General features: G+C 45.5%; 1 protein-coding gene across 4 annotated transcripts in view; it reads left to right on the top strand.

Moving 5' to 3' along the window:
- The window catches only part of LOC134356693 (NCK-interacting protein with SH3 domain-like), a 279,402-nt gene extending 258,920 nt beyond the window's left edge, over positions 1–20,482 (top strand). For 2 of the 4 annotated variants that reach the window (XM_063067733.1, XM_063067731.1), the window contains one exon: positions 18,693–20,480. In XM_063067733.1, the coding sequence (XP_062923803.1) occupies positions 18,693–18,893 (201 nt within the window). In that variant the 3' untranslated portion in view covers positions 18,894–20,480. Of the gene's footprint in view, positions 1–18,692 lie in introns of all 4 variants that reach the window. The other 2 variants (XM_063067734.1, XM_063067732.1) reach the window with 2 other exon arrangements.
- Positions 20,483–20,710: the final 228 nt, after the last annotated feature.

Here is a 20,710-nt window from a genome sequence, read left to right as displayed (position 1 = left end):
CGGTTCAGGAGGTGGTAGCCAGGGTGAGATCAGAGAAATCCAAGGTGTCCCCGGGGGGGGGGCGTATCAGGAGGAGAGAGGCGCAGGTAGCGGGTGCTATAACTGTGGGAGAGAGGGGCATTTCTGGCGGGAATGTGAGTGGCTGGGGGTGTGCTACTGCTGTGGGGAAGCTGGCCACTTGCGGAGGGATTGTGAGAGACGAGATGCGCCGAGGGGGGAGGGCCCCCGGGCCACCAAGAAGGGAGAGGTGTCGGGAAACTTAGGAGAGGCTCAGTGAGGGAACGGACTGGAGTCTGGGAGGAACACGTTCCCAGAAAACAGCTATGGAACCCCAGAAAGAACAAGCCCAAATTCCTGATGGAATGGTGGGACCCCCTTCCAGCATGTCCCTACGGATAGAGGGAATCTTTGAGAAAGCCATCCTTGACACTGGGTCGCAGGTTACCTTACTGTACCGGTCGTTCTACAACAAATATCTGAAGCATTTGCCAGTAACTCCGTTTAACGCATTGGAGATTTGGGGCATAAGTGATGATGATTACCCATACGATGGGTACTTGTCAGTGAGATTGGAATTTTCGGAGGGAGATGTGGGAGTGTCAGAAGCCTTTGAGATGCTGGTGTTGGTCTGTCCGGAGCCGGTGGAAACCAGTGGTGCTGCCCTGCTGGTGGGGACTAACTCCCCTCTGGTGCAACGGCTCTTGGGAGCCTGTAAGAAGAGGGCGGGGGAGAACTTTCTGGAGACCCTCTCGGTACACCCCGTGTTCCGAGCAGTGTACGAAGGAGTGAGTGACCCCCAGGGGCTGGATCCTGAGTGCAAACGAGGGACGGTGTGGTGCACTCAGGCGAGGCCTAAGGTGATACAGCCAGGGGAGGCGGCATTAGTGATGGGGACCCCCAGATTCCCCGGAGTATCGGCGGGCGAGGCCCTGCTAGTAGACGCCCCCAACGACCTGGAAAGGGAGTCCCGGTTCCCGGCTGGGGCGCTGGTGAGACCTGAATTGCAGAGGCCCTCAGCTGTACAGGCACAGCGGATGGGGGTGATGGTAAGGAACATAACGGAGCGGGATATCACCTTTAAGCGCGGGATGCCCCTCGCGCCCTTGTCCCCGGTGACGGTGATGTCCAGCGCCCCCGTGAAGCCCACTGGAGGAAAACTATTGGGAAACGGGGGGTGGCTGACCGAGGAGGCCTTTAATTTTGAAGATTCCCCCGTACCGCCGGCGTATAAGAGCAGGCTGGTGGAGAAGATGCTGAAGTTAGGGGATGTCTTTTCGGATACCATGCTGACTGTAGTTGGAGTTTTGGCGGGGAGTCGAAGGAGATACAGAGTGTCGGAGGAGAGAGGGGGAGGACGGCGGACGGGGTTTTTGGAGGGGAGTCGGAGGAGAGATGGGGAGGACGGTGGACGTGCGGGGGTTTTTTGGGGGGAGTCGGAGGAGAGACGGGGAGGACCGCAGACGTGCAGTGATTTTTGGGGGAGAGTCGGAGGAGAGACGAGGAGTTGGAGGAGAGACGAGGAGGACTGCGGAGAGACGGGGAGTCGGAGGAGAGACGAGTAGTCGGAGGAGAGACGGGGGGTCGGAGGAGAGACGGGGAGGACGGTGGATGGGGGTTTTGGCGGGGGGTCGGAGGAGAGACGGAGAGTCGGAGGAGAGACGGGGAGTCGGACGAGAGACGAGGAGGACAGAGGAGAGACGGGGAGTCGGAGGAGAAACAGGGGGTCGGAGGAGAGACGGGGAGTCGGAGGAGAGACGGGGAGGACGGAGGAGAGACAGGGAGTCGGTGGAGAGACGGGGAGTCGGAGGAGAGACGAGGAGGACGGTGGACGTGCGGGGGTTTTTGGGGGGGAGTCAGAGGAGAGACGGGGAGGACGGTGGACGGGTTTTTGGCGGGGAGTCGGAGGAGAGACAAGGAGGACCGCGGACATGCAGAGAGGCTCCGGTCGATCACTCCGGGTGGTCCCGAGCCGGGAGTCGACAGGATCTGGGTGGTTGTCCGGATTCGATTGAGCTCCAACGATAGCGCGCGAAGAACTTGGACTTTGATAAGTGTTGGCGCCTTTTTTTTTCATTACTTTCCTCTCTGTATCAAATTCATATTAATGTCATAGAATTAGTAATATCTATTTGTTAAAATTTACTGGGTGTGCTGGCTGATGATTGTTTGGGATTGATTCGGGCTGCGACTGATCCTGAGGGGAGTGTTGAAGCAGGTGATGGGCGGGATTTCCCCTAGACATACACAAGCCAATATAACGGAACGTTACATAAACAAGCCTGATGCAGTTTGGAAACAAGTCCTGTGGAATGATGAAGTTAAAATAGAACTTTTTGGTGCAATGAGCAAAGGTATGTTTGGAGAAAAAAAGGTGCAGAATTTCATGAAAAGAACACCTCTCCAAATGTTAAACACAGGGATGGATCGATCATGCTTTGGGCTTGTGTTGCAGCCAGTGGCATGGGGAACATTTCACTGGTAGAGGGAAGAATGAATTCAATTAAATGCCAGCAAATTCTGGAAGCAAACATCACATAGTCTGTAAAAAAAAACTGAAGATGAAAAGAGGATGGCTTCTACAACAGGATAATGATCCTAACCACACCTCAAAATCCACAATGGACTGCCTCAAGAGGCGCAAGCTGAAGGTTTTGCCATGGCCCCCACAGTCCCCCGACCTAAACATCATCGAGAGTCTGTGGATAGACCTCAAAAGAGCAGTGCACGCAAGATGGCCCAAGAATCTCTCAGAACTAGAAGCCTTTTGTAAGGAAGAACGGGCGAAAATTCCCAATACGAGAATTGAACCACTCTTAGCTGGCTACAGAAAACATTTACAAGCTGTGATACTTGCCAAGGGGGGTGTTACTAAGTACTGACTATGCAGGGTGCCCAAACTTTTGCTTCAGGCCCTTTTCCTTTTTCGTTATTTTGAAACTGTAAAAGATGGAGATAAAAAAAGTAATCTTGCTTAAAATATTAAAGAAATGTGTCATCTTTAACTTTATGCCTTTTGGAAATCAGGTCATCTTTTACTCGCTTAGCTATTCACGTGTGTGGGGCATGTGGCCAAGTGGTTAAGGCATTCAACTAGCGATCTGAAGGTCATTAGTTCGAGTCCCAGCCGAGGCAGCGTGTTGTGTCCTTGAGCAAGGCACTTAACCACACAGTGCTCTGCGACGACAGTGGTGCCAAAATGTATCGGCCCTTGCCCTTCCCTTGGACAACATCGGTGTCGTGGAGAGGGGAGACTTGCAGCATGGGCAACTGCTGGTCTTCCATACAACCTTGCCCAGGCCTGTGCCCTGGAGAGTGAAGACTTTCCAGGCGCAGATCCATGGTCTCGTAAGACTAATGGGTGCCTTTATTTATTTATACACAATAACAGAAATTTTCACCAGGGTGCCCAAACTTTTGTATGCCACTGTATGTATATCTTCAGAAAGGAATAAGTATTCTAAAGGCAGGATGACACAACCATGGCTAACAAGAGAAGTCAAAGCCAACATAACGAGCCAAAGAGAGGGTGTATAATAGAGCAAAAATTAGTGAGAAGTTAAGAGGATTGGAAGCTTTTAAAAAGCAACAAAAGGCAACTAAAAATGTCATTAAGAAGGAAAAGATGGAATATAAAAGAAAACTACCCAATAATATTAAAGAGGACACCAAAAGTTTCTTCAGATACATAAAGTGTAAAAGAGAGATGAAAGTGGATATCGGACCACTGAAAGGTGATGCTGGAGAGGTCATAATGGTGGACAAACTGAATAGGTATTTTGCATCAGTCTTCACTGTGGAAGACACTAGCAGTATGGTGGAAGTTCCAGAGTGCCAGATCAGAGGTGAGTGAAGTTGCCATTACTAGGTAGAAAGTACTTGGAAAATTGAAAGGTCTGAGGGCAGATGAATCACCTGGACTAGATGGTGTACACGCCAGGGTTGTGAAAGAGGTGGCTGAAGAGATTATGGGGGCATCACTAATGATCTTTCAAGATTCTAGATTCTGAAGTGGGTCCAGAAGACTGGAAAATTGCAAATGTCATTCCACTCTTCAAGAAGGAGGGAGACAGAAGAAAGGAAATTATAGACCAGTTAATCTGACTTCAATGGTTGGGAAGACGTTGGAATTGATTGTTAAGGATGTGGTTTTGGGTATTTGGAGGCACATGATAAAATAGGCCGTCATCAGCATAGTTTCCTCGAGAGAAAATCTTGCCTGACAAATCTGTTGTAATTCTTTGAAGAAATAACAAGCAGGATAGACAAAGGAGAATTGATTGATGTTGTGTACTTGGATTTTCAGATGGCCTTTGGCAAGTTGCCACATGTGAGGCGCTTAACAAGTTAAGAGCCCAAGGTATTATAGGAAAGATTCTAGCATGAATTAAGCAGTGGGTGATTGGCAGGAGGCAAAGAGTGAGAATAAAGGGAGCCTTTGCTATTTGGCTGCCAGTGACTAATGGTGTTCCACAGGGGTCTGTGGATCCACTTCTTTTTATGTTTTATGTCAACGACTTGGATGATGGAATTAATGACTTTGTTGCAAAGTTTATGGATGATACGAAATTTGCTGGGGGACAGGTAGTTTTGAGGAAGTAGAGAGGCTACAGAAGGATTTAGACAGATTAAGAGAATGGGGAAAATGGCAGATGGAATTCACTGTTGGGAAGTGTAAAATGAAGAGAAAATTTGAAACTCTGAGGCACAAAGAGACTTGGGAATCCTTGTGCAGGATTCCCTAAAGTTTAATGTGCAGCTTGAGTCTGTAGTGAGGAAGGCAAGTGCAATGTTGGCATTCATTTAAAAGGACTAGAATATAGAATCAGAATCAGGTTTATTATCACCGACATGTGATGTGAAATTTGTTAACTCAGCAGCAGTAGTTCAATGCAATACATAATCTAGCAGAGAGAAAAAAAAATAAACAGGTAAATCAATTACATATATTGGATAGATTTTTAAAAAGTGCAAAGCAGAAATACTGTATAGTTAAAAAAAATGAGGTTGTGTCCAAAGATTCAATGTCCATTTAGGAATCGGATGGCAGAGGGGAAGAAGCTGCCCCTTATCGCTGTGTGCTCCCAGCTACCTCCTACCTGATGGTATCAGTGAGAAAAGCAAGGATGTCATGTTGAGACTTTATAAAGCACTGGTGAGGCCTACTTGGAGTGTTGTGAGCAGGTTTGGGTGCCATCTTAGAAAGGATGTGCGGACACTGGAGAGGGCTCAAAGGAGGTTCACAAAAATGAACCCGACGTGTAAATCCATGGTCTCCTCTACTCCCGCAATGAGGCCACACTCAGTTTGGTGGAGCAACACTCTTATATTCCGTCTGGGTAGCCTCCAACCTGATGGCACAAACATTGATTTCTCGAACTTTCAGTAATGGCCCCCCACCACCCACTTCACCGTTCCCATTTCCCTCTCTCACCTTATTTCCTTACTTGCCCATCACATCCCTCTGGTGGTCCTCCCTCTTCCCTTTCTTCCATGGCCTTCTGTCCTCTTCTATCAGATTCCCTTTTTCCAGCCCTGTATCTCTTTCACCAATCAACTACCTGGCTCTTTACTTCACCCCTCGACCCCTTGGATTCACCTATCACCTACTCTCTTGCATTTCTTCCTCACCTCCCCCCACTTTCTTACACTTTCTTCTTCTGTTTGCCCACCACCTTTTTTTTTTATTAAGTGCAATCATGAACAATAGCCAGATCAGAAATGCTGATCAGGTCAACTAGTTCCCAAAGAGAACTCTGATAGGCCAATCAGATGGTTCACTGCTGCTCAGCAATAACAGGCACAAGGGTCGCTAGCCCCTGTACCCCAGAAACACACCTGAACAGTGCGGCGGAGGTATGTACTATGCATAACCTGATCTGAAAGCATCATGTTGACTCATAACAGATTGTGTTAATGGTGGAACAGCTTAGTCAAGGATGAGATGATCAGCACAGATGGATAAATTATACCTCCACTACCCCATTCTTTGCTTCATTCCATGGTTTTCTATCCTCTCCTATTGGATTCTCTAGGCCTGCTGGGAACTTTCAACATGTTGCTCAAGAATGCTAGCATGTGCAAAATTTCCTGTGTCTCTGGTAGTAGGTTTCCTGTCACAAAAGCAACCCTGCACCATCATGCTCTGCCTCATTACTTTGCCAATTTTGAATCCAGTTTGGAAGTTTACCATGAACGCTAATATTTGGAGGCATAGTGAATACAAAATGGTATAAATGGTTGGAAGGCAAGGCCCAAGTGGTGGGCCGGAGAACAGTACAGCACAGGAATAGGCTACAGTGTTGTGCTGAACTAATTAAACTGGTAATTGAATGCCTAATTAAACCAATTACATTGGTCCATATCCCAGAAACTGCTGATCTCCTGGGATTTTTACGCACAACAGACTCTGGAGTTTACAAAGAATGGTGCCAAAAACAAAAAAAAATCCAGCGAGTAGATTTAACAAGATGTTTTCGCTCACAGAACAGCCACTTGCTGGATGTTTGCTTGTTTTTGGCACCATTCTTTGTAAACTCCGGAGTCTGTTGTGCGTAAAAATCCCGGGAGATTAGCTGTTTCTGAGATACTGAAATCACCCCTGGGCGGCACCTAATCTCTTCCTTCAGTTAGTCCTGACGAAGGGTCTCGGCCTGAAACGTCGACTGTACCTCTTCCTAGAGATGCTGCCTGGCCTGCTGCATTCACCAGCAACTTTGATGTGTGTTACCAAATTAATTAGCTTGTTTATTTCGGCTTTTTTCTTAAAGATGTACCGGACGTGCTCCGGCTAGCACTGCACCACTGTTAATTGATCACATGGGTGAAATAGGATAGTATGGGCTCAATGTGCCAGAAAGTGGTTTATTTCTAAAGTAAAGGATGCTTTTTAGTAATCTATGACCAGTGTACCACAGGGCTCTATGCTGGACCCTTTTTGTTTGTGTTATAAATTAATGGCTTGGATGTGAATGTAGGCAAATGATTAGTATGTTTGCTGTTAGCATGAAATAGACGGTGTTGAGGATTACAAAGAAGCATTAGCAGATTAAGTTACATCCAGAGAAAGTTCAATTGGAAAGTTGGTCAGAACATTGAAAGATGGAATTTAATCCTAACAAGTGTGAGATTGATGCCTCTTGGGAAAGTCAAATAGGAGTAGCTCACATGCAGTAAATGGTAGTGCAGACCCACATGTAATGTATTCCTGTTTAATTTTGTGATTCAAAGGGAAGTTTTTAATTATTATATGTACTACATTAATTGCATACTGTAATTTTAACATAAAACAGCCTATTGGCTCTTGGATTAATTGACTCAAAAATGTACTTGATTGCATACTACAGCCTTTCCTGAATAATATTGTTCCAGTGCTGGTGAAGATGAAATATTATTGCATGAACCTGGAGATTCATATTCATGTATCAGCTGATATATTTCTCTTTTATTTTCTTGTCTTTTCTAAAACTCATTCTTGACTTTTTAGGTATCTACATTTATAAACCTTCAACAAATTCTTCATAAGAGCAATATTTCTGCCTTTGTCCCATAAATTCAACTGTTATTGGAGAAACACTTCTCCAAAACCACAACTTCTATTTTGAGGGCAAAGTCAAAGTCAATGTATTATCAAAGTGTGCATATGTTCCATGGAATTACAGGAAAGTTATATACGTGGATAGAGCATTGGCTGATTGGCAGGAAACAGAGTGGGAATAAAGGGATCCCATTCTGGTTGGCTGCCGGTTACCAGTGGTGTTCCACAGGGGTCCATGTTGGGGCTGCTTCTTTTTACTTTGTACATCAACGATTTGGATTGTGGAATAGATGGCTTTGTGGCTAAGTTTGCTGATGATACGAAGATAGGTGGAGGGGCTGGTAGTGCTGAGGAAACAGAGTCTGCAGAGAGACTTGAATAGATTGGGAGAATGGGCAAAGAAGTGGCAAATGAAATACAATGTTGGAAAGTGTATGGTTATGCACTTTGGTAGAAGAAATAAACGGGCAGACTATTATTTAAATGGGGAGAGAATTCAAAGCTCTGAGATGCAACGGGACTTGGGAGTCCTCGTGCAGGATACCCTTAAGGTTAATCTGCAGGTTGAGTCGGTGGTGAAGAAGGCGAATGCAATTTTGGCATTCATTTCTAGAGGAATAGAGTATAGGAGCAGAGATGTGATGTTGAGGCTCCATAAGGCGCTGGTAAGACCTCACTTGGAGTGCTGTGTGCAGTTTTGGGCTCCTTATTTAAGAAAGGATGTGCTGACATTGGAGAGGGTTCAGAGAAGATTCACTAGAATTATTCTGGGAATGAGAGGGTTAACATATGAGGAATATTTGACTGCTCTTGGACTGTACACCTTGGAATTTAGAAGAATGAGGGGGGCCCTCATAGAAACATTTTGAATGTTGAAAGGCATAGACAGAGTAGATGTGGTGAAGTTGTTTCCCATGGTGGGGGAGTCTAGTACAAGAAGGCATGACTTAAGGATTGAAGGGCGCCCATTCAGAACAGAGTTGCGAAGAAATTTTTTCAGCCAGAGTGTGGTGAATCTGTAGAATTTGTTACCACGGGTGGCAGTGGAGGTCAAGTCATTGGGTGTATTTTAGGCAGAGATTGACAGGTACCTGAGTAGCCAGGGCATCAAAGGTTATGGTGAGAAGGTGGGGGAGTGGGACTAAATGGGAGATTGGATCAGCTCATGATAGAATGGCGGAGCAGAGTCGACGGGCCGAATGGCCGACTTCTGCTCCTTTGTCATATGGTCTTATGTTATCATATGCTACCTTAGATTCATTTTCTTGCAGGTGTTCACAGGAAAATAAATACAGCAGAATTTATGAAAAACTTTACATAAACAGAGTCTGACAACCAATTATGTTCAAAAGAAGACAAATTGTACAAATAAAAATAAGATAACTAATACTGAGAACTTGAGCTGTAGAGCCTTGAAATTGAGTCTGTAGTTTGTGGAATCATTTCAGTTGAGGTGAGTGAAGTTATCCACACTGGTTCAGGAGCCTGAAAGTTATAGGAAACTCCTCTCTTATTCCCTTATTGTACCTTCAGTCACTGGTACCCATTACTGAGGCTATATTTCAAGTTCCCTGCTCAGTCATTTTGACTTTTCTCTCGGATATGTCAGTGTAGTCATTCTGGTTCCTGTTTCTAAAGCAGATGCTCACCTTCCATCTCCAGAGTCAGAACGGAAGACCGATGTGAGAAGAATGTAAAATACTCAGCTGCTCAAGCTGCATTTGCGGAACATGGAACAGCGTTAATGTTTCAGATTAAAGATCCTTCATGAGAAATGGGAAAATAAAAAGAAAACTGGGTGCCATGGTAGAGTAGCAGTTGGTGCTACACTATTACAGCTTGGGTGTTAATTTCTGGTGCTGTCTGTAAGAAACTTGTACGTTCTCCCCATGACTGCGTGGGGTTTATCCAGGTGCTCTGGTTTCCTCCCACAGTCCAAAGATGTACCAGTTACAAGGTTAACTGGTCATTGTAAATTGTCCTGTGATCAGACTGTATGTAGGTGGGTTGCTGGTCTTGTGGCTCATCTCTAAATAAATAAAAAAACTCATTTTATGTTGTAGAGAGGCTGAGGAAGGGATGGCTAGAACAGCAGGAATTTTTCTGATGGAGTGAGACCAGGTTAAGTGGGAGCACCTAAATAATGGATCACGCTTTGTCTGTTATATGTTGCTGACTTATGCAGCAGCTCAGGCTGAGTTAACAGAGAGAGTAAACCTCACAGCAGATGGAGCTGGTTCTGATATGGACAAGGAAGTGAGCAACTTGAATTAGAAGAATTCAGTATTGAGAAAGGAAGGCTGCAGCATTCCCAGACAAGATCAGAAGTATAGCTGTAGGAGCTCACTTTTGCCCCTGCCTGTCCTTTCATGTGTGGAGTTCTCTGTTTCAGTCCCACTCGGCTTTTCTCTGCTACGTCAGCTGCTGCATGGGTACTGTTTCCTACACTTGTTCAGAACTGGAAAATATCTTCTGTCTGCTGCCAATATTCACACTGCCCTCTCCTTCACACATAGTTGGTCACTGAACCTTCCCTTGGTGGTTCATAGAAACATAGAAACATAGAAAATAGGTGCAGGAGTAGGCCATTCGGCCCTTCGAGCCTGCACCGCCATTTATTATGATCATGGCTGATCATCCAACTCAGAACCCCGCCCCAGCCTTCCCTCCATACCCCCTGACCCCTGTAGCCACAAGGGCCATATCTAACTCCCTCTTAAACATAGCCAATGAACTGGCCTCAACAGTTTCCCGTGGCAGAGAATTCCACAGATTCACCACTCTCTGTGTGAAGAAGTTTTTCCTAATCTCGGTCCTAAAAGGCTTCCCCTCTATCCTCAAACTGTTCCCTTCACCATCTGAAAAGACAGGTGAGTCCCAGACTGCAATAGCTATATTATTAGTCCACCCACCTATTTCCCTTGTAAGGACTCCATTTCATTCTCTGAGTTACATAGAAACATAGAAACATAGAAAATAGGTGCAGGAGTAGGCCATTCGGCCCTTCGAGCCTGCACCGCCATTTATTATGATCATGGCTGATCATCCAACTCAGAACCCAGCCTTCCCTCCATACCCCCTGACCCCTGTAGCCACAAGGGCCATATCTAACTTCCTTTTAAACATAGCTAATGAACTGGCCTCAACAGTTTGCTGTGGCAGAGAATTCCACAGATTCACTACTCTCTGTGTGAAGAAGTTTTTCCTAACCTCGGTCCTAAAAGGCTTCCCTCTATCCTCAAACTGTGACCCCTCGTTCTAGACCTCCCCAACATCGGGAACAATCTTCCCGCATCTAGCCTGTCCAATCCCTTTAGGATCTTATACGTTTCAATCAGATCCCCCCTCAATCTTCTAAATTCCAACGAGTACAAGCCCAGTTCATCCAGTCTTTCTTCATATGAAAGACCTGCCATCCCAGGAATCAATCTGGTGAACCTTCTTTGTACTCCCTCTATGGCAAAGATGTCTTTCCTCAGATTAGGGGACCAAAACTGCACACAATACTCCAGGTGTGGTCTCACCAAGGCCTTGTACAACTGCAGTAGTACCTCCCTGCTCCTGTACTCGAATCCTCTCGCTATAAATGCCAGCATACCATTCGCCTTTTTCACCGCCTGCTGTACCTGCATGCCCACTTTCAATGACTGGTGTATAATGACACCCAGGTCTCGTTGCAGCTCCCCTTTTCCTAATCGGCCACCATTCAGATAATAATCTGTTTTCCTATTTTTGCCACCAAAGTGGATAACTTCACATTTATCCACATTAAATTGCATCTGCCATGAGTTTGCCCACTCACCCAACCTATCCAAGTCACCCTGCATCCTCTTAGCATCCTCCTCACTGCTAACACTGCCACCCAGCTTTGTGTCATCCGCAAACTTGGAGATGCTGCATTTAATTCCCTCATCCAAGTCATTAATATATATTGTAAACAACTGGGGTCCCAGCACTGAGCCTTGCGGTACCCCACTAGTCACCGCCTGCCATTCTGAAAAGGTCCCGTTTATTCCCACTCTTTGCTTCCTGTCTGCTAACCAATTCTCCACCCACACCAATACCTTACCCCCAATACCGTGTGCTTTAAGTTTGCACACTAATCTCCTGTGTGGGACCTTGTCAAAAGTTCCTCCAGTACTGTTGCATTTTCTCTAACAATGAGGCTTACTGCACAAGTGCCTCTTCTTTTCAAACTGTGACTTCCTCTGCTGTCATGGGCAGAACACTGAACCGTATCTCCTGCACTTCCGGTCTCACCCCTCCTGCCCTGATCCTTATCTTCCACTATGCCAGTCTCCACAACAGACCATTCTTTGTAACTTGCACCAGCTCCAGCACGATTCCAGCACCGAACACATATTCCATTCTCCCCCAAAATTCTCCGATTTCAGAATTTAGAGGAGATCACAGCATTTGTGATTCTTTGGTCTGCTGTTCTGGTCCTCATCAACTGCCCCTGCCTCATGCCTAGACACAGCAGGATATCCAACTCCTTTCACCCCTTCCCAACAACCAGGGACAGAAACATTCTTTCCGGATGAAGTAGTGATTCATTTGCACTTCTTCCAACCTAGTGTACTGCATTTGATGTTCACAATGTGCTCTCCTCTACACAGGGTAAACCAAACATATTGGTGATCAATTTGTAAATCACCTGTGTTTAATCCAGAGTGGACACTGAACTTCCTGTTTCTTACCAGCTTATTTCCTCATCTCTTTCCCTTTCTGACCTCTATCTGTGGCCTATTGCACCTGTTACATTGATAGAACATAGAACATTGATCAGGTGGATAGTCAGAGGCTTTTTCCCAGGGCTGAAATGGCTAACATGAGAGAGCACAGTTTTAAGATGCTTGGAAGTAGGTACAGAGGAGATATCAGGGGTAAGCTTTTTTACACTGAGAATGGTGAGTGCGTGAAATGGGCTGCCAGCGATGGTGGTGGAGGTGGATACAAAAGGGTTTTTTAAGAGACTCCTGGATAGGTATATGGAGCTTAGAGAAATAGAGGGGTATGGGTAACCTGAGGTAATTTCTAAAGTAATTACAGTACATGTTCAGTACAGCATTGTGGGCTGAAGGGCCTGTATTGTGCTGTCGGTTTTCTATGTTTCTAACATAGAATATCATCCTTCAGCCCTCAATTTTGTGCCAACCAATTAACCTACCCTAAGATCAACCTAAACCTTCCCTCCCACATAGCCTTCATTTTTTTTTATCATCCATGCACCTATCTAAGAGTCTCTTATAAAAATTCCTAATGTATTTACCTCTACCAGCAACATCTTGCAGGTTGGGAGCCATGTGAAAACTGCAAGTATCTTTGGATTATACTGAAGAATGAAGATGTGATAGATAGGAGCTACAGGGAAGTAGTTAACCCTAAACTGCAGGAGGCAGGTACTTGGGTAACTGTCAGGAGCAGGAAAGGGAATTGGCAGCCAGTACAGAGTACCCTTGTGTCCATTCTCCTCAATAATATACCACTTTAGATGCTGTTGGTGGGGGGGGGGGGGGAGGTGGTAGTGATGACCTACCAGGGAAAAGCCACAGCATGCAGGCATGCACTGTGCCTGGCTCTATGGCTCAGAAGGGAAGGAGAGAAGAGGAATGCAATAACGATAGGATATTCCGTAGTTAAAGGAGCAGACAGGAGATTATGTGGATGTGAGAAAGAAACCTAGAGGGTACTTTGCCTCTCGGGCCAAGGTGTAGGATGTCTGAGATCAGGTCAATAGCATTCTAAAGGGGGAGGGCAAGCAGACAGAAATTATGGTACCAACAACATAGGTAGAAAAAGAGAGGAGGTCCAGAAGAGAGAATATAGAGAGCTAGGTAGAAAGCTGAAAAGCAGGACCTCCAGAATAGTAATTTCTGGATTACTGCCTTTACACAGGCCAAAGAGGATAAAAATAGGTTGATTTGGTAGGTGGCTGAGGAAATGGTGAAGGGGCAGGGTTTTAGATTTCTGGATCATTGGATCTCTTCTGTGAAGTATGACCTTTACAAAAAGGACAGGTTACATCTGAGCCGGTGGGGGGGGGGGGGCAAGTATTCTTGCAGGTAGGTTTGTTAGAGCTGTCAGGGAAGGTTTCAACTAATTTGGCAGGGGGATGGGAACTGGAATGATCAGGCTGAGGATGGGGCATTTGATATACAAGAAGATGTAGTGTGTAGTGAGACTGTGAGGAAAGACAGGCAGATGAGAGAGCAAAATTGCAGCCACTGGGATGAGTTGAAATGTAACATGATGGAAAAATCGAAAGGGGTGATAAATACAGAACTTGAAGGTATTGTATTTGAATACACGCAGTATTTGGAATAGAGTAGATGAATTTTTGAACTCAATTTTGAAATATTTGGAATGGAGTAGATGAATTTTTGAGCTTAACATCTAAGGATACACATAGGTACTGTGGGTGAAAAATGATGTCAAATCCTTAGAAAGAGGTGACATGGGCTCCAAAGATGTAGAATCCTTGTGGGTAGAGTGAAGAAGTTGCTCGGGTGAAAGGAGCTTGGTGGGAATTATCAACAGGTCTCTGAACAGTGGCTAGTATGTGAGATACAAATTACAATGGGAGACAGAGTCACAGAGAAGTGCAGCACAGAAATAGTCCTTTTGGCCATCTTGTCCATGCCAAGACGATTTAAACTACTCCCATTAATCTGCACCAACATGGTTCTCCAAACCCCTACCATCCACGTACCTATCCAAGCTTCTCTTAAAATGTTGAAATCGAGCTCGCATGCACCATTTGTACTGGCTGATTATTCCACACTCTCATAACCCTCTGAAAGAAAAGTGGAAAAAGCTTGGTTACATTTACCCTATCTCTCCCCCTCATAATTTTGAATACCTCTATCAAATCTCCTTTTAAACACCTACGTTCTAAAGAGTACAATTTTGTCCCTTGCAATCCTTTTGCTCGTAACATATCTATAGAATTCCTTGGGATTTTCCTTCACCTTGTTTGCTAGAGCAATTTCATGCCTTCTTCCTGCTTCCCTGATTTCTTTCTTAAATGTTCTCTTAGATAGAAAAGACATGTTTAAAAGGGCAATGTTAACGATAGTGATAGAGGATTTCCTACAAGATGCCTTTTTTGAGCAGCTTGTGGTTGAGCCCACTAGGGGAAAAGCAATTTGGGCTGGGTGTTGTGTAATGAACCAGATTTGTTTAGGAAGCTTAAGGTAAGGGACCCCTTGAGACAGTGATCATAATATAGAATTCACCCTGCAGTTTGAGAGAGAGAGAGCTAAAGTAAGATATATCAGTATTACAGAGGTGTAAAGAGAACGACAGAGGCATGAAAGAGGAGCTGAACAAAGTTGATTGGAACGGAACAGTAGCAGGGATGGCGGCAGAACATCAATGGCTGGAGTTTCTGGGAGCACTTTGGAAGGCATGGGACAAATACATCCCAAAGATGAAGAACTATTCTAAAGGGAGGATGAGGCAACTCTGGTTGACAAGGCAAAGAATAGACAGTATAAAAGTAAAAGAGAGGGCATATAATATAGGAAAAATTAATGGAAAGTTAGATGATTGGGAAGCTTTTAAAAGCCAGCAGAAGGATACTATAAAACCATAAGAAGAGAAGAGATAAAATATGGTAAACTAGCCAATAATATAAATAGAATAACAAAAGATTTTTCAAATATATAGTAAGTAAAAAAAAGGTGAGATATTGGACTGCTGGACAAGGACTCATTGAAACCTATCAAGTATTGAAAGGTCTGGATAGAGCGGATGTGGAAAGGATGTTTCCTATAGTGGATGAGCCTATGCCCATAAGGCACAGCCTCAGAGTAGAGGGACATCAATTTAGAACAGAAATGAGGAGGAATTTCTTTAGCCAGAGGGCAGCGAATCTGTAGAATTTATTGCCACAGACAGCTGTGGAGGGCAAGTCGTTGAGTATATTTAAAATGGAGGTTAATAGGTCCTTGATTAGTCAAGGCATCAAAGGTTACAGGAAGAAGGCAGGAGAGGGATAATAAATCAGCCTTGATGGAATGGAGAAGACTCGATGGTTCAAATGGATTAACTCTGCTCCTATGACTTATGATCTTATTGTCTACCACATCCCATGGCAGGGGGTTCCATGCACTCACCACTCTCTGTGTAAAACAATTACCTCTGACATCTCCCCCTCCCATATACTTTCCTTAAATCACCTTAAAGTTATATCAACTTGTATTAGCCATTTCCACCCTGGGAAAAAGTCTCTAGTTGTACACTCTATCTGTGCCTTTTATTATCTCTTGCACCTTAACCTCCTTCGCTCCAGAGAGAATCAGCCTAGCTTGCTCAGTCTATCCTCATAAGACATGCCCTGTAGTCCAGGCAGCATCCTGGTAGGTTGAGCAAAACCATCTCATTTGACACCGGGGCACTTTGCAGCCTTCTGGACCCAATATCGAATTCTCTAACTTCAGGCAACTCATTTTCAGTGTCTGTATCAGAGAGCCATAGAGTCATACAACATGGAACCAAGTCCTTCAGCTCAAAGTTTCCATGCCCACCATGTTGCTTAGTGAGCAAGTCTCATCCGCCTGCATTTGGTCCATGGCCTCTAAAAACCTCTCTTATCTATATACTTATCTAGGTGGCCTTTAAGCGTTGCTAATGTGCCCTCCTCAACCACTATTTCTGGCAGCTCATTCCAAATGTGCACCACCCTTTGCATGAAAAAGCTGACCTTGATGTCCCTTTTAAATCGCTCGCCTCTGATCTCAAACCAATGCCCACTTGTTTTTATCACCTGCTTCCTGTGGAAAAATACAATGTGCTTTCATGTTATTCATGTCATGACACTACATATCTTTCAGTCTCCAGACCAGCTAATTTACACAGAAAGTCATCTTTCTGTGATATTGGCTTAATTTTCTATCCTGTGTGCACTGCTATTGGTAACACATTACACATCACTATAATTTCCCCTATTCATCACTTAGAGCCAGAGTCATAAAAAATACAGCACAGAAACAGACCCTTTGGACCATCTAGTCCATGCTGAAACATTTAAACCGTCTACTCCCATTGACCAGCACCCGGACCAGAGTCCACCATAACCCCACCATCCAAACTTCTCTTAAAATTCTACCTAGCCTCATCTGATTGAGATGTTCCTAGTGTTTTGTGTGTAACCATCCCACTTGTTCTGCGAGTTAACATTTGTTTTCCTCTTTCTCTCAGTTTTGAAGAAACGTCTTCAACCTGAGACGTTAATTCTGTTTTTCTCTCTTCACAGATGCTGCTTGGCCTGTTGAGTGTTTCCACTTCTTTTCCTGTTGAAGATTTCAACAGTATTTTTCCTTTCACTGGCCAGTGATAACCCTGCCCCAGATATAACTATGTTATAGTGCACAAGCAGTTCAGTGGCAGACAAGATTGGAGTTGTCCATTTAGAAGCTAGTTAAACTTGTGTATTGAGAGAGAGCTTCGGGATTGACTTTGAGTAGTTTGTTTATCACTGGTTCATATTAGTCCCATTCATGCACTGGGACTTTGTTGGGACCACTCTCCCCAGTGTAAGATGTAGAACTGCCCCAAAATATGTTGTCATATGCTTTCCAATAAAACGCTAATAATCCAGCTTGCTCTGCACATTGGTGCTAATCAACTTGCAGACTTTCCAGACTATTGAAAATTATTTCTATTAATAAAAAACAATCTTTTATTTTATTTTAGATTTAAATTTTCCACACAGTGACGATAATTTCTCCAGTGAACCACTAATGAATATTGGCTCCAGCAAGTGAGGCTGGAGGAATCGGGGATCCCTGTTAGTGGGGCTGTAGGAACCGGGGACCCTGTGAGTGGGACTGGAGGAACCGGGGACCCTGTGAGTGGGACTGGAGGAACTGGGGGCCCCTGTGAGTGGGGCTGGAGGAACTGGGGGCCCCTGTGAGTGGAGCTGGAGGAACTGGGGGCCCCTGTGAGTGGAGCTGGAGGAACCAGGGATCCCTGTGAGTGGGGCTGGAGGAACCGGGGTCCCCTGTGAAAGAGGCTGGAGGAACTGGGGGTCCCTGTGAGTGGGGCTGGAGGAACTGGGGGTCCCTGTGAGTGGATCTGGAGGAACCAGGGATCCCTGTGAGTGGGGCTGGAGGAACCGGGGGCCCCTGTGAATGGGGCTGGAGGAACTGGGGAGCCCCCTGTGAGTGGGGCTGGAGGAATTAGGGAGCCCCCCTGTGAGTGGGGCTGGAGGAACTGGGGGCCCCTGTGAGTGGGGCTGGAGGAACTGGGGGCCCCTGTGAGTGGGGCTGGAGGAACTGGGGGCCCCTGTGAGTGGGGCTGGAGGAACTGGGGGCCCCTGTGAGTGGGGCTGGAGGAACCATGGTGCCTGTGAGTGGGGCTGGAGGAACCGGGGGCCCCTGTGAGTGGGGCTGGAGGAACCAGGGGCCCCTGCGAGTGGGGCTGGAGGAACCATGGCCCCTGTGAGTGGGGCTGGAGGAACCGGGGCCCCCTGGGAGTGGGGCTGGAGGAACCGGGGACCCCTGTGAGGTGGGCTGGAGGAACCAGGGACCCCTGTGAGTGGGGCTGGAGGAACCGGGGTCCCCTGTGAGTGGGGCTGGAGGAACCGGGGGCCCCTGTGAGTGGGGCTGGAGGAACCGGGGCCCCCTGGGAGTGGGGCTGGAGGAACCGGGGACCCCTGGGAGTGGGGCTGGAGGAACCGGGGACCCCTGTGAGGTGGGCTGGAGGAACCGGGGACCCCTGTGAGTGGGGCTGGAGGAACCGGGGACCCCTGTGAGTGGGGCTGGAGGACTGGAACTGATAATCTGGTGAGTGAAAAATATATTAGCTTTATGTGTCATATTTATATAAAAACATATAATGCTTCATTTTGTGTCAACGACCAACTCAGCTCAAGAATTACTGTATGCTGGGGCAGCCTGCAAGTGTCTCCATGCTTATGGCATGCTCACAACAATTGAAGGAGAGCATGGCATACATTATCGCTTGTGTCAGATGCTAAACCTTCAAGCTTTCCAGAAGTTGGAGTTTTTTCTTTTTTTGGAGTTTTGCTCTACTCTACTACTGCAATAAACACAGAAAGATTTAAGCCTTAATATCATCTGATGCTTGTACTTAACTTGTGCATGAGATGCGGTTGATTTCACTCACAATGCTCCCCTACCTGTTCCTACAGATCAGAATGGAGTACCTCTCACTGATGCACGCCATCATCCGTACAACTGATTACACGTGCCACCGACACCGCCTCTCCGATCTACAGGGCACCTTCCAGCGAATCTTGGCTGAGGAGGAAAATGACCAGGCATGCCAGATGGACAAACTGATCATCAACGAGATTTGCAAAGAATTTCCAGATTTTGCCATTGAGAACTAACTCAGGATCATTGTGCCAAAGGAGTTTTCAGGATGCAATATGCAAACACTTGAAAGATTTGTTGGTGTGGTCTATTGCTAAATTCTGATCCCCATTTGACAGTGTGCTTTTTATCTGCAACTGAACTCAAAGCCTTTTGCAGCCTTGGAAAAGGTTCTGAATCCTGTCTTCCCCATTTGCTACAGAAATGGAGGAGCATTGTGACTGACCATTGTTGCTAGACTATATAGATTGCTGTTGTGTCCAGAATATCAGTAACTCTAAAGTAGAAGAGCTATGCCATGGCAATAACCACTGAACAGGGAGAGTAGAATCTTGATTGAGAGAGTTTAATGGACTTTGGCATCTAACATTTCTCAAGTTTCCTGTAGCTCAGCTGACCAGCCAGATCTTTAGCGTAGCAGTTAGAATATTCCACAAAATGCCCATCTGGACATATATAGTGGGGATACCATGAGTTATAAAGCTGCAATGAGTTTTGGGCATTCCAGGCATAATCTATGAGAATAAAATTATAGCAGTTTGGTGATCTCACCTTAACTTTGCTAAAGTAACATCCACCTCTGCATATTTGTGATTGGAAATGAAAAGGTTTAGCAGATTATTTACTGAATGTTAAGTTTGCAGTTCTGGTGGAGTTGACAGCCGTCACTCTGACAGCTTGTTAGAAGTGTTAGCAGTTGTGGTGGGAACAGGGTAACATGCTACAGTCTGCCAGGGTCCTCACAGTGGCACACACTACTTGAGTGAGTGGTGTCAATACTTTTCTCTGGGATCTCAGTGTCAGGCAACTATAAAAGAATGTAGTGTTCAGGGATTTCATTTACTGCCCTCAACAGTGTGAGGAAGAGGGTATGGTTGGGGACTCCACACCAATCTTGACTGTGTGCGCTCAGGATCAGATTAAAGACAGGAGTGTAATTGGAGGCGAGTTGATCAGTCACCTGGGATTTTGATCAGTCCTGCCATTTCCTGTTTAACATACTGCCCACAATTGGCTGCTGCTGTTTGACAGGGCAGTGTCCGAATGCACCACCTTTCTGCTGCTGTATCATCTGCATAGGTAGCAAGGAAACATGGGAATGAATCAGGAAAATTGAATGTTAAGTATTGTGGTATGATCTGACTGCGGCTCAAAGGCCACTCAAACATGGCTCTTCTTTATCTGTGTGGACATGTGCTCTGGGTGTGCCAGCAGCTTTCTGTGTCCAAACTCTGTTCAGTTTTCTCTGGCTCACACTGCTGTTTACCAGGTTTAACAAAGTGCTTAACATTTAAATAGCCTTAAATTAATAGTGATAAAGGTGTTGGTCTGGGGTAGAGTGAGTACACAGTCACTGACTGCCTGCTCGTGTTCGTACAGAGTAGGAGCAAACCAAGCTGTACTTTGACCTCTGAACAGATCGGCAGTGAGGTTATTGGTGGGCCCGTTACCTGCAGGTACTCACCCCTCCCAGCTTCCAGTGCTACTTGTTATTCAGTATTTCCCTATTATTTCTCTTCGTTATAATTAAAACAGCTACAAACATGGCCTTCACTGTGTGATCTTTTCCTAACAGCAGGTGTCACCGGTTTCTCAAGAAATTGACTTTTTTTTGTTGCTTTTTTAGAATGTTATTCAAAGTTCAAAGTAATTTTATTATTGAAGTACATGTATGTCACTGTATACAACCCTGAGACTTGTTTTTTTTGTGGGCATACTCAATTCATAATAGAATAATAACCATAATAGAATCAAAGAAAGACTGCACCAGCTGGAGGAATGTTGTGTGTAAAAGACAAACTGTGCAAATACAAAAACAAAGAAAAAAAAATAC

Source organism: Mobula hypostoma, chromosome 15, assembly GCF_963921235.1.
Source record: "Mobula hypostoma chromosome 15, sMobHyp1.1, whole genome shotgun sequence".
Lineage (NCBI taxonomy): Eukaryota > Metazoa > Chordata > Chondrichthyes > Myliobatiformes > Myliobatidae > Mobula > Mobula hypostoma.
Note: the sequence above shows the minus strand (reverse complement) of the source record. Positions and strands in the feature narration are given on the sequence as shown.